At 57.6% G+C, this 15,133-nt stretch overlaps 2 protein-coding genes across 2 annotated transcripts in view; one reads left to right on the forward strand and one right to left on the reverse strand.

Moving 5' to 3' along the window:
• Positions 1-598: 598 nt before the first annotated feature.
• ZNF296 (zinc finger protein 296) lies at positions 599-6,947 on the forward strand. The gene is made up of 3 exons (XM_017874382.1): positions 599-2,031; positions 2,244-2,393; positions 5,871-6,947. Exons 1-3 carry the CDS (start codon positions 1,734-1,736, stop codon positions 6,848-6,850), a joined length of 1,428 nt encoding a protein of 475 aa, XP_017729871.1. The 5' UTR covers positions 599-1,733; the 3' UTR covers positions 6,851-6,947.
• Positions 6,948-7,489: 542 nt separating this feature from the next.
• The window catches only part of CLASRP (CLK4 associating serine/arginine rich protein), an 18,293-nt gene continuing 10,649 nt past the window's right edge, over positions 7,490-15,133 (reverse strand). The window contains 10 exon segments of the mRNA XM_017874281.1: positions 7,490-7,644; positions 7,886-7,910; positions 8,263-8,345; positions 9,118-9,164; positions 9,242-9,300; positions 9,879-9,939; positions 10,297-10,336; positions 10,755-11,018; positions 13,630-13,917; positions 14,033-14,248. Of these exon segments, the coding sequence (XP_017729770.1) occupies positions 7,602-7,644; positions 7,886-7,910; positions 8,263-8,345; positions 9,118-9,164; positions 9,242-9,300; positions 9,879-9,939; positions 10,297-10,336; positions 10,755-11,018; positions 13,630-13,917; positions 14,033-14,248 (1,126 nt within the window). The 3' untranslated portion in view covers positions 7,490-7,601.

Genomic DNA, 15,133 nt, shown 5'->3' on the forward strand with positions numbered 1-15,133 from the left:
AAAAAAAAAAAAAAAAAAAAAAGAGTAAAATAAGGGCAATGGGATAGTGGGTGGCTGAGTTCCATGGAACTTAAAATTGGGTGGTCTGAGGCTGAGTGCAGTGTCTCACATCTGTAATCTCAGCACTTTGGGACGCTGAAGCAGGAAGATCGCTTCAAGCCAAGAGTTTCAGACCAACCAGGGCAACAAAGCAAGTCCCTGTCTCTATTTAAAAAAAATTGTTTTTTGAAAATTTAAAAATTACTTTTTTTAAAAAAAGGGTGATCAGAGGAGGCAGGATTGAAGAAGAAACCACTTCAGATAACCTTCTAGTTCCAACCTGCCCTACCTCCTTTGACAGATGGAGAAGTGAGATCCAAGAGGGAACTGGGGACAGATGGAGGTCATGGAGTGTAATTTGCAAGGCCTTCAGCAGGGTGGGGCTACTTTAGATACTGTTGGTCAGGGCCCTCTGCTCTCAGGAGGACAATGGAGCCCCGACCTGAATAACAATGCAGAACTCCAAGAGATCAGCATCTGAAATCAGCATCTGGGCTGGGGACAGCTGGGGGAGGACCAGTTCTGGCCCTGACCTCAGGGGGCTTGCATTGGGTGGGGGAGAGGACAGTCCACAAGCAGTTCTATACTGCCATGCGGTCGGTGCCAGGAAGAAAAGAATACTCATCAGGGATTGAGGGTGGGGCAGGGTGTCAATGCCACTTCAAACAGTGAGCAGAGAGAACTGCTTAGGGGAGGGAAGTTCAAGGAGGCGGAGTGGAGGCAGGTGAACTGCTTGGCTATTTGATTTTAATGGCGACTCCTGGTCTAGGAACAGAGTTGATGTGTATGATTACAGTCCTCCTCTGCTCAAAACCCTCCCAAGGCTCCAGTCTCAGGAAAACCAAAAGACCTTAAAGCGATCAAAAGATTGCTTGGATCTGCCCCCATTTTTTCACTGAACTCAATTCCCAACCCGTATTGCCTCTCCCTTTCCTTGTAATTCCTCAATGCCCAGGTCCACTAGCTGGCTTCCTTCCCTCCAACCTCAGATCCACCATGCCCTTTCCCAGCACAGGGGAGAAAATTGAATCCCTCAACCCCAGTAACCCTCTCCGCCTTTCCAGCTTTCTTTTGCTCCATGGCACTGGTCATCATCAAGGGCCATCTATATTTTACATAATTATGTTTATAGTGTCTTCTCCCACCGTCTAAACTCCGTGCAGGCAAACATTATCGTCTGTTTGTTCCCTCCTGTATTCCCAGTGCTTCAAACAGAGTCTGGCACACAGGAGGCACTCAGTGAATGCTTGCAAAATGAATTTTTATTGTAATGAATTTAATGGAATAGCCCAGATTACTATTAAGCACCTAATAACAAACGTGACCGACTATTTTCTCGCTTGGAGGTGTGTGTGGGCATCCCGTGCCTCAGTTTCACCCGCCCTAAAATGGGATCAGGGATAGCTGTTTCAATGCCTTGTGGGAATTCGGTGTGATTAAATTTGGTCACTAAGCCAAGCACAGGGGGCACTGCCTAGATTGAGTTAGGCCGCCGGCAGGGCCCCAGCAGCGCGGCTTGGTCCCCTCCCATCAGGCCCCGCCCTGGTAGGCGGAGCCACGGGCCCGGCCAGCACGTGTAAGAGTTCGCAGCGGGTCGCCGCAGTCACTCACCTGAGCGCGCACGGTCCGCGCGTCCTCCGCTTGTGCGTCCTCCGCCCGCCCGCCCGCTCGCCCGCTCGCCCGGCCCGCGACTCATGTCCCGCCGCAAGGCCGGCAGCGCGCCCCGCCGAGTAGAGCCCGCGCCCGCAGCCAACCCGGACGACGAGATGGAAATGCAGGACCTCGTCATCGAACTCAAGCCCGAGCCAGACGCGCGGCCCCAACAGGCCCCAAGGCTGGGGTCCTTCTCCCCGAAGGAGGTGTCCTCGGCGGGGCGGTTCGGCGGCGAACCCCACCACTCCTCTGGCCCCATGCCCGCCGGGGCCGCCCTTCTCGCCCTCGGCGCGCGGAACCCGTGGACTCTGTGGACACCGCTGACCCCGAACCTTCCTGGTGAGCGCCCCGGGCCCTGGGCCCAGCCTCCCTTACCTTTGACCCTCGGGTGGGACCCCTCCCTTTGGGCATGGGCCCCTCGCCCTGCCTTATCTCTTTCGCCCGGTCCTGCCCCCCAGGCTCCCTTCTGACCTTCGGTTTCCCCTCTCCTTCGGCACCCTCAGCCCCATCCTGGCCCCACCCCACGCTCACCACCCGCTTCCTCCCTGCAGACCGCCAGCCCTGGACCGACAAACACCCAGATCTGTTGACCTGCGGCCGCTGCCTGCAGACCTTCCCGTTGGAGGCCATCACTGCCTTCATGGACCACAAGAAGCTGGGCTGTCAGCTCTTCAGAGGCCCCAGCGGCGGCCAGGGCTCAGGTGAGTAAAGCCGGGTGCAGTCCCCCTCTCAAGTTCAAGGGCCAGGCTTCCTGCTGGAGAGGGACTGGGCTGGACGGGAGGGCACTGAGCACTACTTCCCCTTTCTCGCTTCCCATCGAGTGCAGCCTAGGCGTGGCCAGGGCCTGCCCGTCCTGAGGCAGGGACTAGTGGTGGTGGTGGGAAGTGGGGGCAAGGGGGGTTGGGCAGGGAAGGAGGGGGCCGCCTACAGGGTGTGGCCAGCCCCAGAAGACTAGCCCGGGATTTTGCCCCCCACACACACACCCCAACCTGGTTTCACTTCTCCTTCCCCTTGGCCAGAAATAACTGGCCAGGTGGCTGGACCAGGGTGGCAGTAGGGGGGGACCTCTGGGGAGGGCAGTGGCCCGGGGGGAGGGGGAGTGGAGGCCAGCTGGAATGGGGAGGTTGCCACCTCCTCCTGTCTGTCAATTCTGATTGAGGTGCTAGTACAGCTAACTGTTCGGAGCCAGGGAAGGGGCTTCTGGCTTCCCTTGGTGATGGAATCTCCCAGCACTGCGTGGTGGGAATCCCCTGGTTTGAGCGAGCTCCCGGGTGCTGGACACCAGGGTTCCTCCTCTTGGGAGGGAATTAAAATCCTTCACATGGCACTTGACCCTCGGTGAGCTTTTGGTCAGTGTTGGCTGCAGGGCTTAATCCAAACCTAATTTCCAGCCCCCGCCCCTTGCCCTCCTGAGACTTTTGAGAAGTGGAATTATTTAGGGTTGGGCCAGGGAGGGTCTAGTGGTGGGAGAGAGGAGGGGGCTTGTGACTGATTGAATCGGCTTTAGAGTTGGAGCATGGAGAGTGGCCTGGCGAGTGAGTGAGTGAGCGAGCGAGCGAGGGGCTGTGATAGAATTGCTGGAACAAACCACTGCAGGGCTTGGAGAATCGTGGACACCTTGGTTTCACAGGCTCTGCAGTTTGAGCGCTTATGTGGACCTAAGCTCTCAACCATTCCCCCAAGCGAGGTCACAGCCACCCTTGAAAGGGAGGGGATCTCTAGGGTCCCTGAATTCTAGCAACTGAGGCACACAGAGGACTATGTCTTGCCCAAGGTCACACAACTAGGGAGCAGAGAAGTCTGCATTTGAATGCAGGCCAGGCCTGTGTTCTTCACCCGGGACTGGTTATATCACAAAGGTTGTCTCATGCAAGACTCTAGAATTTGAAAAATGGAAAGGCAGTTCAGCTAGGAAGTGTCCTCTGAGAGTACCCCAAAGGTCCAGATAAAAATCCAAGTTCAGGTTTGGGGGCTGTGAATTTGAGATCCATGTAGAGGGTGGGGAACCCAGGTCACTACCACCTGTTTACTATGTGGCCACTAAGCTTTCTCTGTAGCTATCCCCATTATTATTATTATTATTTTGAGGCGGAGTCTTACTCTGTCACCCATGCTAGAGTGCTGTGGCACAATCTCAGCTCACTGCAACCTCCGTCTCCCAGGTTCAAGTGATTCGGCCTCAGCCCTCCAGGTAGCTGGGACTACAGGCGTGCACCACCGTGGCTGGCGAGTGTTTGTATTTTTGGTAGAGACAGGGTTTCACCATGTTGACCAGGCTAGTGTGTCAAACTCCTGACCTCAGGTGATCCGCCTGTCTCGGCCTCCTGAAGTGCTGGAATTACAGGCATGAGCCACCACGCCCGGCTATCTCAATTACTTTAAAAATTATTGTTATTAAACCAAAATTCCTTTTATTTTATTTATTTTTTTTTTTGAGACAGAATCTCGCTTTTGTCACCCAGGCTGGAGTGCAGTGGTAGGATCTTGGCTCACTGCAACCTCTGCCTCTTGGGTTCAAGCGATTCTCCTGCCTTAACCTCCCAAGTGGCTGGGATTACAGGTGCCCGTCACCACGCCTGGCTATTTTGTATTTTTAGTAGAGACAGGGTTTCATCGTGTTGGCCAGGCTGGTTTCAAACCCCTGACCTCAAGAGATCCACCCGCTTCAGCCTCCCAAAGTGCTGGGATTACAGATATGAGCCACTGAGCCCGACCTAAACCAAAAATCTTATTCAAAAACCTCTGTTCCCAGCTGGACATGGTGGCTCATGCCTGTAATCCCAGCACTTTGAGGGGCTGGGGTGCAAGGATTACTTCAGGCCATAAGTTCAAGAATAGTCTGGGCAACGTAGCAGGGCCCCGTCTCTTTAAAAAATACTAAATTCAAAATTTAAAGCAAAAAAAAGCAAGCCTCGTTCTGCCCTCTCCCCCTCCCCCAGTAGTCTGGATTGAAATCCCAGCTTTACCCCTTCCAAGCTGTGCCACCCCGGGAAAATGCCTCTCTGTGCCTCAGTTTTCCTATCTGGAAAATGGAGATCTTATTTTCCTGTCCTGAGGGAAAGCTGGGCTATGAGCCATGGCTCAGCACCTAGCATGTAGGAAGCGCTCACTGAATTAACGTAACTTTTTTTTTTTTTGAGACAGAGTCTCACTCTGTTGCCTGGGCTGGAGTGCAGTGGCGCGATCTCGGCTCACTGCAAGCTCCGCCTCCTGGGTTCACGCCATTCTCCTGCCTCAGCCTCCCAAGTAGCTGGGACTACAGGCCCGGCTAATTTTTTGTACTTTTAGTAGAGACAGGGTTTCACCATGTTAGCCAGGATGGTCTTGATCTCCTGACCTCGTGATCCGCTTGCCTTGGCCTCCCGAAGTGTTGGGATTACAGGCTTGAACCACTGCGCCCAGCCAACTTAACTTTTCAAAAGGTTTTCAAACACATGGCCTAGCGCAGTGGCTCAGGCCTGTAATCCCAGCACTTTGGGAGGCCAAGGTGGGAGGATCACTTGAGGTGGAGAGTTTGAGACCAGCCTGGCCAATATGGTGAAACCCCATCTCTACTAAAAATACAAAAATTAGCCAGGCGTGGTGGCAGGCGCCTGTAATCCAAACTACTCGGGAGGCTGAGGCATGAGAATAGCTTGAATCCGGGAGGTGGAGGTTGCAGTGAGCTGAGATTGCACCACCGCACCCCAGCCTGGGTGACAGAGTGAGACTATCTTTAAAAAAATGGTTTTCCCATCCTGGCTAACACGTTGAAACCCTGTCTCTAATAAAAATACAAAAATTAGCCGGGCATGGTGGCGGGCGCCTGTAATCCCAGCTACTCAGGAGGCTGAGGCGGGAGAATGGCGTGAACCCAGGAGGCAGAGCTTGTATTGAGCCAAGATCCGCCATTGCACTCCAGCCCAGGCAACAGAGCGAGACTCTGTCTCCAAAAAAAAAAAATGGTTTTCAAACACAAAGCCTCAGGTACTCAGCACCCACTCCACAGATTTTTCGTGTCCACTCCTCTGAGCATCAGCTTCCTTGTCCTTCCGGAGTGCGTGTGTCTTGTTACTGCCAAGTCCTTGGCCCCTGCAGGAGTGCCTGTCCCACAGAAGGTGTCCAGCTGGCAGCTGTGAACTGCAACCCCCATGACTCCTTCCTCTCCGCACTAACACTCTGCCTCTTTTTCTTACCAGAACGAGAGGAGCGAAAGGCCTTGAGCTGCCTGCGCTGTGGCAAACAGTTCACAGTGGCCTGGAAGCTGCTGCGTCACGCCCAGTGGGACCACGGACTGTCCATCTACCAGACAGAATCAGAGGCCCCGGAGGCCCCGCTCCTGGGCCTGGCCGAGGTGGCCGCAGCCGTGTCGGCAGTGGTGGGGCCAGCAGCTGAGGCCAAGAGCCCCCGTGCAAGTAGCAGCGGCCTCACCCGGCGGAGCCCCACCTGTCCCGTGTGCAAGAAGACCCTCAGCTCCTTCAGCAACCTCAAGGTGCACATGCGCTCGCACACAGGCGAGCGGCCCTATGCTTGCGACCAGTGTCCCTATGCCTGCGCCCAAAGCAGCAAGCTCAACCGCCACAAGAAGACCCACCGGCAGGTGCCGCCCCAGAGCCCCCTCATGGCCGACACCAGCCAGGAGCAGACCTCTGCGGCCCCTCCGGAGCCGGCTGCCCATGCCGCTGCCCCCGCCAGCACCCTCCCATGCAGCAGTGGTGAGGGGGCTGGAGCCGCCGCCACAGCAGGTGTCCAAGAACCCGGGGCTCCTGGCAGTGGGGCTCAAGCCGGCCCTGGTGGAGACACTTGGGGAGCCATCACCACAGAACAGAGAACTGACCCTGCAAACAGCCAGAAGGCATCACCGAAAAAGATGCCCAAGTCAGGGGGCAAGAGCCGTGGGCCCGGGGGCAGCTGTGAGTTCTGTGGGAAGCATTTTACCAACAGCAGCAACTTGACGGTGCATCGGCGCTCGCACACCGGGGAGCGCCCCTACACCTGTGAGCTCTGCAACTACGCCTGCGCCCAGAGCAGCAAGCTCAACCGCCACCGCCGCATGCACGGCATGACGCCTGGCAGCACCCGCTTCGAGTGCCCTCACTGCCATGTGCCCTTCGGCCTGCGAGCCACCCTGGACAAACATCTCCGGCAGAAGCACCCGGAGGCGGCCGGGGAGGCCTGAGCCCAGGAAAGGCCGCCACTGTCCCTGGCACCGCCACCAACACTTGTTGACCTCCTGTTTTTGCCCCCTTTTCCAAGTAAATTTCCCCTTTTATTTACACTCGTTTGGACTCTGGCTTTCTTGGGGTGCTGAGGTGGGGCAGGAGGCTTCCCCTCCTTGGGGTGGACGGCTGGACAGACCGGTTTGGAGTGAGGGGGTGAGGGAACGGCCAGCCCCCAGTGCCTGCGGCGCAGCAGGATTGGCACAGAAAGCCGCACTCCCAGTTCCTGGTGCGGGCGAGGCCAGGGCAGGGGCCAAGGCGAGGGCGGGGAGAGGCCTGGACCTGTCGCCAGAGGCCCCAGGCAAAGGGGCCCATGCGGGACATGCTGGGCCGACACCCTGTGTCCACACCTGCGGGCAGGTCTGGGCCCTCTCCCTTGGGACTGTGCCCTGGCCTCCTGAGCAGGCCTCACTGAGCCATGGCAGGTTCTGATGAACAGGGGCCTGCCACTTAGCCATCAGATGTGGGCAAGATGTGCCACACAGGCAGCACTGGCACCTGGCCTGTAAACCCAAGCACCCTCCCAGCTGGCTCTGCTGGCCAGTGGGCCCTGGGGTGGGAGAGCCCTGCACCAATCACACAGATGACACTGAGGCAGGTGATGGGAATTAAATAACTTTTGACTTTATTTCACTAGAGATAAAACCAGCAGCATCACAGCTTCAGCCCCTTACCCCACCCCCTTGTCCTCCCCACCCCTCCCTCTTCTGCCTAATGTCGGTAATGGGGGCTTCGGGATCGGGACCTTGAGCGCCTGGAAGGAGAAAGGGAGGGGCCGTGAGAATGGGGTGTATACACATCAACACACCTGGGGCCATGGAGGCTTCAGTGATCGGAGCACTTGTCTGTGGAGGGAGGGATGTTCCCCAAGTGATGAGACCAGCCCCTCCAACGGGAGGTGGGTACAGGGTGAGGCTGGAGGAATGAGAGCCAGGACCTCCCATCAAAGGACAAGTGTCACTTCCCAGAAAGTGGAGGGTCTTGGGCTTCCTTACCTTCGAGAAGAGCTGTATTCTCGACCTGGAAAGAAAAGAGGAGATGAAGAGCAAGCAAACATCCAGGGTCAGGGCCTTTTCCTTGACCCGGGGTGAGGTCCTCAAAACTGAACTTCAGGGGTTGTCTCCAAATGAGGGGACATTTCCAGAGAGTCCAGTGGCTGCGATCTGTGCCCCTCACCAGCCCACGCCGGAATGAGCACTTCTAATTTCTGCAATCACCTTGTGACTAAAGCAATGTGTGTGTACGTGTGTGTGTCTTAAGAGCTTTCATTTCTGGAAGGCTAATGTGGAACACGTACTATTTTTTTTTTGTAACCCTGCTTGACACTTTTCTTTAAAGCCCCAGAGCCCTCCAGCCAGGTGGGGACACTCACTGTATCGGGGGGAGGGTGAGCGACTCTGCCGGCTGTACTGGCGTTCCCACTCTTCTCTCTCCTTCTCTCGGCGTTCCCTCTCCCTGCAAAGGCATGGCGTTAGCATCTGGCCGAGAACACTGGACACACTGAACTCAGGGAGGGCAGGTGCTTCCGACACCCTACTCTGAGGAAGACAATAAACCAAGGGGGCCGGTACTGCCACCAATCCCTGCTTGGAAAGGGGGCCCGGGGTTCAGAGGGACCCCAGCTGGCGGAGCTGACTGGAATCCCAGCCCCCTGCCTAGGAAAGCCTTGTGAACAGAGGGAGGCAGGATAGTCCCATCATTTCCTGCCGCACTGGGGCACCTGCACACACTGAGTGCTGAAATGGTCTCCGTCACAGTGGCCAGGCTTGGCAACCCAATGGCTACATCTACTGGGTGCCTTCTCCGTGCCTGGCCTTGATCTTGTCAAATCCCCCCAACAGCCTGTGAGGTGAGACAATGACTCTGTCTCCACTTAGGAGATGAACAGGCTGGGACAGGAGAAAGACCCATGGCAGTGGGTGGGTGGGGAAGGGGTATCAGGAACAGCTTGCCAGGCCAACAGAACAGCAAAGGTGACTGGCACTTGGAGGCTGGAAGAGCTGGGACGAGGTTGTGGTGGCGGGAGGCAGGCCGAAATGGAGGGAGGAAATTCAGGAAGAGGAGCAAGAGAGGCGGTGGGGTACGGCCCTGAGGGCCAGGCAGGGCTCTGCCTTTCATCCACCCACAGGGAGCTGGGCAGGGCTCGAGCCAAGAGCCCGTGGTGGGAAGGCCAGGAAGCCCAGGAGCAGGAGGTGTGGCCATGGGACAGGGAGGGGCAAGGTCTTACTTCATCCGGATCTTGCGGGCCATGGCTCGAAGCTCGTCTTCCCGCTCCTGCAGCAGACAGGGCTATGAGGACGTGGCCAGGCCAGCACCTACCCGTCACCCCAGCCCTCCCTTCCCCACTTCACCTGCCGCTCATGCTCCTGCTGGATCATCTTCTCCTGTGCCGCCTTCTTATCCGCCTTGACTGTAGGGAGGAAGATATACAGTGGCTGAGGGGTGCCCTTAAGAGCCCTGCTCTTTTTCTTTTTTTTGAGATGGAGTCTCCCTCTGTTGCCCAGGCTGGAGTGCAGTGGCGAGATCTCAGCTCACTGCAAGCTCCGCCTCCCGGGTTCACGCCATTTTCCTGCCTCAGCCTCCCCAGTAGCTGGGATTACAGGAGCCGGCCACCATGCCTGGCTAATTTTTTGTATTTTTAGTAGAGATGGGGTTTCACCGTGTTAGCCAGGATGGTCTCGATCTCCTGACTTCGTGATCCACTCACCTTGGCCTCCCAAAGTACTGGGATTACAGGCGTGAGCCACCGCGCCCGGCAAGAGCCCCACTCTCTAAAACGAGGCTGAGCTCAGACAGGTCAACCTGACTGCAAAGGCCTCAGCACGGCGGCAGCAGAACTGATGCAAACCCACTCCTCCCCAGAGCACTTCCGCGCCTGCGCAGACTCTCCAGGGAAGGGCCAGGCCTCCCGAGGTGGTGCTGGGTCTCCTTGCTCCCACTGCCAAAGGGAAGAGCTGTGAAACCCTGGAGGGACGGGGCAGAACATACACTGCCTGTTCAGCGCCTTCTGCATCCTCAGTTTCAGCTTCTCCTGAGGCGTCAGCTTGGGCTGGGGAGGGGGGAGAAGAGGTGGGAGAGGGGGTGGGTGTCCCAGAGCTCCCACAACCCACCTCAGCCAAGAGCCTGGGGCTTTTGGGGCGGGGGGGCAGGGAACGACGTGGGGAGGAGGGGCAGGCTGTGGACAGCCCTGAAGCTCCCAGAGGCTCAGTGACAGATGGAGCCCCAGTGTACAGTGAGGAGGGAAGAGGGACATGGTTCTCTTGGGGGCAGACCCTTCCCCTCCCCTCCCAGTCCCTGGGGCTGGATCTCCCAGCCCACCCGGGCCCCCCTGCAGGCCCACCAGGCCCAGCTCTTGGGCACTGCTGCTGACGGGAATTAGACGGGCGAGTTCCAAATTCTTACTGACTTTGGCAGCTCCTGTCTCTTTACCAGCGGCAGGTTCGGTCCTGGGTGGGGGCAGGGCCAGAGGACATGGTTGGGAAGGGGAAAGGACAGCTGCCACCTCTGACCCCAGCCTCAGCACTGCCCTCAGACCAGGTGGCCAAGTCATGGGCCTTCTGAGACCCCAGGGTACGACCATGTCCCTCTCAGACCCCACAGAACCTGTAAGACTGGGCCCTGGCCCCTTCTGACCCTCATCAAGAACAAGGTTCTGACTGTGCAGATCCTCCAGGATTTGGTGTGTCCTCCTCAGACCCCCCAGGCCAGGGCTGTGTCCCCCTGAAATCCACCCTCCCAAGCCAGGGCTATACCCCGGCACCCAGACTTCCTGGGGTAGGGCTGTTTCCCCAAAAAGAAAACGGTGACGTTCGCCCTCCCCACCTGAGGTTGGCAGCCCTCTTCCTCCAGACCCTCCCTGCTCACTTTTTCAGCTTCTCGCCCACAGCAGGGGACGCGGCCGGCCTGGTCAGCTTCTCTCTTGCGGGTGATGGCGAGGGGCTCTGGCTGCGGCTGCGGCTGCGGCTGTGGCTACGGCTCTGGCTGGGGCTGGGGCTGTGGCTGCGGCTGTGAGTCAGGCTGCGACTGCGAGACGGACTAAGGGACCAGCTGCTGCGGCTGCGGCTACTGCTGTGGTGCCTGAGGCCCCGGCCGCCCCGCCTGTAGCGGTCCCCTGAGTGGGAGCGGCTCCTGGGGATGCAGCAGGGCGGGAGAAGGACTGTGAGGCTCCAGGGACCCCAACCGCACCCCACCCTGGCTCCGGATCTACAGTCCTCCTTCCTGCAAGGCCCGGGGTGAGGGGCTTGACTCCTCTCCTGCTACTCTCTCTCCGAAATGTCCCGAAGCAGCACTCTGGCCTCCCTCTGGCTACAGAGATGGCGTTCTAGATACACTCAGCCTAAGGGCAGTCCTGCCATCATGAGTCCTGCCTGGCCTGTGTCACCTCTCCCTCACTAGACACCCACTTGCCAACTTCTTGAGAGGGGAGCTCTGGGAGGGATGGCTGGCTCCCCCTTTATGAGCCGTGTCCAACTCAGGCACAATGGTGTTCCATGGTGACCTCATCTACACCCTCACCCACCTCCTCATCCTGCTTGTGTCCAGGGTCTTGATAGCAGTGGGGACCACCCCTTGTCCTCTACCAGTCTCAGCACAGACCCACAAGTTCTAATCTGGGGATGTGGAACCCCATCCTCTCCCTGCTCCGGACACTCTCAGGCTGGCATGCAAGATGTGCCCAGGTCCCACCTGCCCTCCAACTCTTTCTCCTGTCATTGCTCTGGGTAAGCTACAAGGAATATATGACCCGGAAGCCAATTCTGGGCCACACATTAACTCTGCTTGGGGCTCTCATTTTTTTTTTTTTTGAGACAGAGTCTGTCACCCAGGCTAGAGTGCAGTGGTGCAACAGCTCAGCTCACCGCAACCTCCGCCTCCTGGGTTCAAGCAATTCTCCTGCCTCAGCCTCCCGAGTAGCTGGGATTACAGACATGCACCACCATGCCCGGCTAATTTTTGAATGAAATTTTTATAAAATTAAAATTTGTTGTCATTATTAAGAAAACAAGGGCCAGGCGCGGTGGCTCACGCCTGTAATCCCAGCACTTTGGGAAGCCAAGGTGGGTGGATCACAAGGTCAGGAGGTCAAGACCAGCCTGGCCAACACAGTGAAACCCAGTCTCTACTAGAAATACAAAAATTAGCCGGGTGTGGTGGTGTGCGCCTGTAATCCCAGCTACTTCGGAGGCTGTGGCAGGAGAATCACTTGAACCCAAGAGGTGGAGGTTGCAGTGAGCCGAGATCGTGCCACTGCACTCCGGCCTGGGTGACACAGCGAGACTCTGTCTCAAAACAAAGAAAAGAAAACAACAGCTATCCTCTAAAAATCCAGACCCTCAACTTCTCCTGAGAACTAGAAAGACTAGGTGACACTAGACCTGCTGTTGAGCGGTCAACACCCCCAGTGGAGGGAACACGTGCTTGCCAGGTCAGCAGGATCTCTACCTGGCCCCTCTACTTTACCTGCCAGACCCTACAGGCAGCTGACATGGTGATCAGTGCTACAATAATGCAGGTAATGATGCTGACGATATTAACGGCACTTAGCACCAGCCCTGTCCTAAACACCTTACATGGGTTTACCTGTTACACTTCTAACAGCCCAGAGAAGCGGATGCTATTATTGCAATTTTACAGAAGCAGAGGCCCAGGGACTCTACACTCGGGCAGGTGCCCTGCAGGCTATGCTCCCACCGACCCAGCGTCGCTGCCCTTCCAAGAGCAGTCCTGACCCCAACAGGCAAGGAGACCGGAAGGGGGTGGACCAGTCCCCAGGTGACTTTATTTTCTAAACCATTCCTAGAGCTGGCCTCTCATCGTGTGTTCCCCAAAATGAAATGTCTTTTTTTTTTTTTTTTCCTTGAGACGCAGTCACATTCTGTAGCCCAAGCTGGGGTGCAGTGGCACAATCTTAGCTCACTATAACCTCCGCTTGCGGGGTTCAAGCAATTCTTGTGCCTCAGCCTCCTGCATAGCTGGGACTACAGGCGCACGCCACCATGCCCAGCTATTTTATTTTTTTCTGAGACGGAGTCTCGCTCTGTCACCAGGCTGAAGTGCAGTAGCACGATCTCAGCTCATTGCAACCTCTGCTTCCCCGGTTCAAAGTTCTGGGATTACAGGCGTGAAACACCGTGCCTGGCCTAATTTTTTGTATTTTAGTAGAGACGGGTTTTCACCATGTTGCCCAGGGTGGTCTCGAACTCCTGAGCTCTGGAGATCCGTCTGCCTCAGCCTCCCAAAGTGCTGGGATTACAAGTGTGAGCCACCGCGCCAGGCCAATGAGCTATCTTGATTTTTTCCACTCGCTTCCCCATCCGCTCCTGGCCACACAGGAACGCACCCCCACCAAGGAGTTTCCCAGCCCTCAAGACCCGGACCCGTCCCTTCAAGCTACAGAATACCCTAGAGCGCCCATGCGCTTCTATTCCCCTGGACCTGGAACCCCTGACAGCAAAGACAGTCTCCTGAGGAGAGAGAGATACACAGTCTCCTCTCCACACCCTGCTGTGGAAAACGGGCTAGGCTCCACCTCCACTGCCGCCAGGATGCGTACGCAAACACCTATGCCTTGCCCTTTCCAACCAAGGGCTTCCTGCGGAAGAGCAGTGGCCTGTGCCTGTCCCCTCAGATGGGGTGTTCTCTGAGCCAGGTGGCCAGGTTTCCTCCCTCTGAGCACCTTCTCCCCAAGATCGAAGCCCGCGCTCCCCAGGCCCTCCCGCCCACGCCCAGCCGCACACACCTGCTTCTGCGCCGGGGCCCGTAACCACCACGCCGGGCGGGCGAGCGGGAGTAGCGGTGTCCATCTCGGGAGCCCCCACCTGAGTGCCGCCGGCCACGGCTACGGGACCGGGAGTAGCGCCGGGAGCGGGAGCGGGAGCGGGACCAGGAGCGGGACCGGGAGCGGGCGTGGCGGCCGGAACGGTAGTAGCCCCCGCCACGGCGTGAGCGGGAGCTGGAGCGAGAGCTGGAGCGGGAGCTGGAGGTCCTCGAGGCGGAAGAGGAGGAGGATGAGGAAGAGGAGCGGCGGCTGCAGGCGGGGCACGGAGGGCCGGTCAGCGCAGGCTTGAGCCGCGGCCCCCCTCTGCCCCGGGTCCCCCCAATGGTGACCGGGGCGTAGGGCGGGCAGCGAGAGCGTTACCGACCGGGCGCTGGCATTACGTCCTGGGGCGGGGCCGCCAGGCTGGGGAGGCGCGGGGGGCTTCCCTGTGGCGACCCCTGATGCGGCTGCGGCAGCAGCAGCTGCGGCTGCCTCCTCATCGCTGCCTCCAAAACTGGTGATGAACGTGATCTTCTCCTCGCGGCCTGGGGTCGGGGAGCGGGAGCGGGAGCGGGACTCCGAGCTGGACTCTGAGGGTGACCTACAGGTAGGGAGGAGGAGGCTCACTAGCCCAGGGTCCCGGAGCCTCTCCGGGAACAGCACACACAGCCGAGCAACAGCAGCGCCAGCGCGGGACACAGCAACCCGGGAAGCCAGGCGGGTGGATGGAGCCTGGAGGGCACTGAAGACCCAGCTCTGAACAAGGACTTGACTCACAACCATGCAGCCTTTGCTAAATAACCAGGAAGGACAATGACAGACAACTGCTCTGATTTTATGTGGCTATGAAAAATGGATGAGCAGGCCGGGCGTGGTGGCTCACACCTGTAATCCCAGAACTCTGGGGGGCCGAGGCAGGCTGATCACTTGAGACCAGGAGTTTGAGACCAGCCTGGCCAACAAGGTGAAACCCCGTCTCTACAAAAAAACACAAAAAAATTAGATGGGCATGGTGGCGCGCACCTGTAATTCCAGCTACTCAGGAGGCTGAGGGCACGATAAATGCTTGAACCTGGGAGGCAGAGGTTGCAGTGAGTCCAGATCACAACCATTGCACACCAGCCTGGGCAACACAGCGAGACTCCGTCTCAAAAAAAAAAAAAAAAAGATAAGCAGATCTCTGCACAAAACACAGAAAAGTTTTACTCAAAAGAAACATGGATAGCCGGGCGCGGTGGCTCACGCCTGTAATCCCAGCACTTTGGGAGGCCGAGACGGGCGGATCACGAGGTCAGGAGATCCAGACCATCCTGGCTAACACGGTGAAACCCCGTCTCTAGGTGGCGGGCGCCTGTAGTCCCAGCTACTCGGGAGGCTGAGGCAGGAGAATGGCGTAAACCCGGGAGGCGGAGCTTGCAGTAAGCTGAGATCGGGCCACTGCACTCCAGCCCCGGCGACAGAGTGAGACTCTGCCTCAAAAAAAAAA

This window comes from Rhinopithecus bieti, unplaced genomic scaffold (assembly GCF_001698545.2).
Source record: "Rhinopithecus bieti isolate Rb0 unplaced genomic scaffold, ASM169854v2 scaffold_7888, whole genome shotgun sequence".
Classification (NCBI taxonomy): Eukaryota; Metazoa; Chordata; class Mammalia; order Primates; family Cercopithecidae; genus Rhinopithecus; species Rhinopithecus bieti.

Coding starts and splice junctions, on each gene's coding strand:
- ZNF296 (XM_017874382.1), top strand. CDS start 1,734: ATGTCCCGCCGCAAGGCCGGCAGCGCGCCCCGCCGAGTAGAGCCCGCG. Junction 2,032..2,243: donor GCTGACCCCGAACCTTCCTG/GTGAGCGCCCCG, acceptor TCCTCCCTGCAG/ACCGCCAGCCCTGGACCGAC. Junction 2,394..5,870: donor CAGCGGCGGCCAGGGCTCAG/GTGAGTAAAGCC, acceptor TTTTCTTACCAG/AACGAGAGGAGCGAAAGGCC.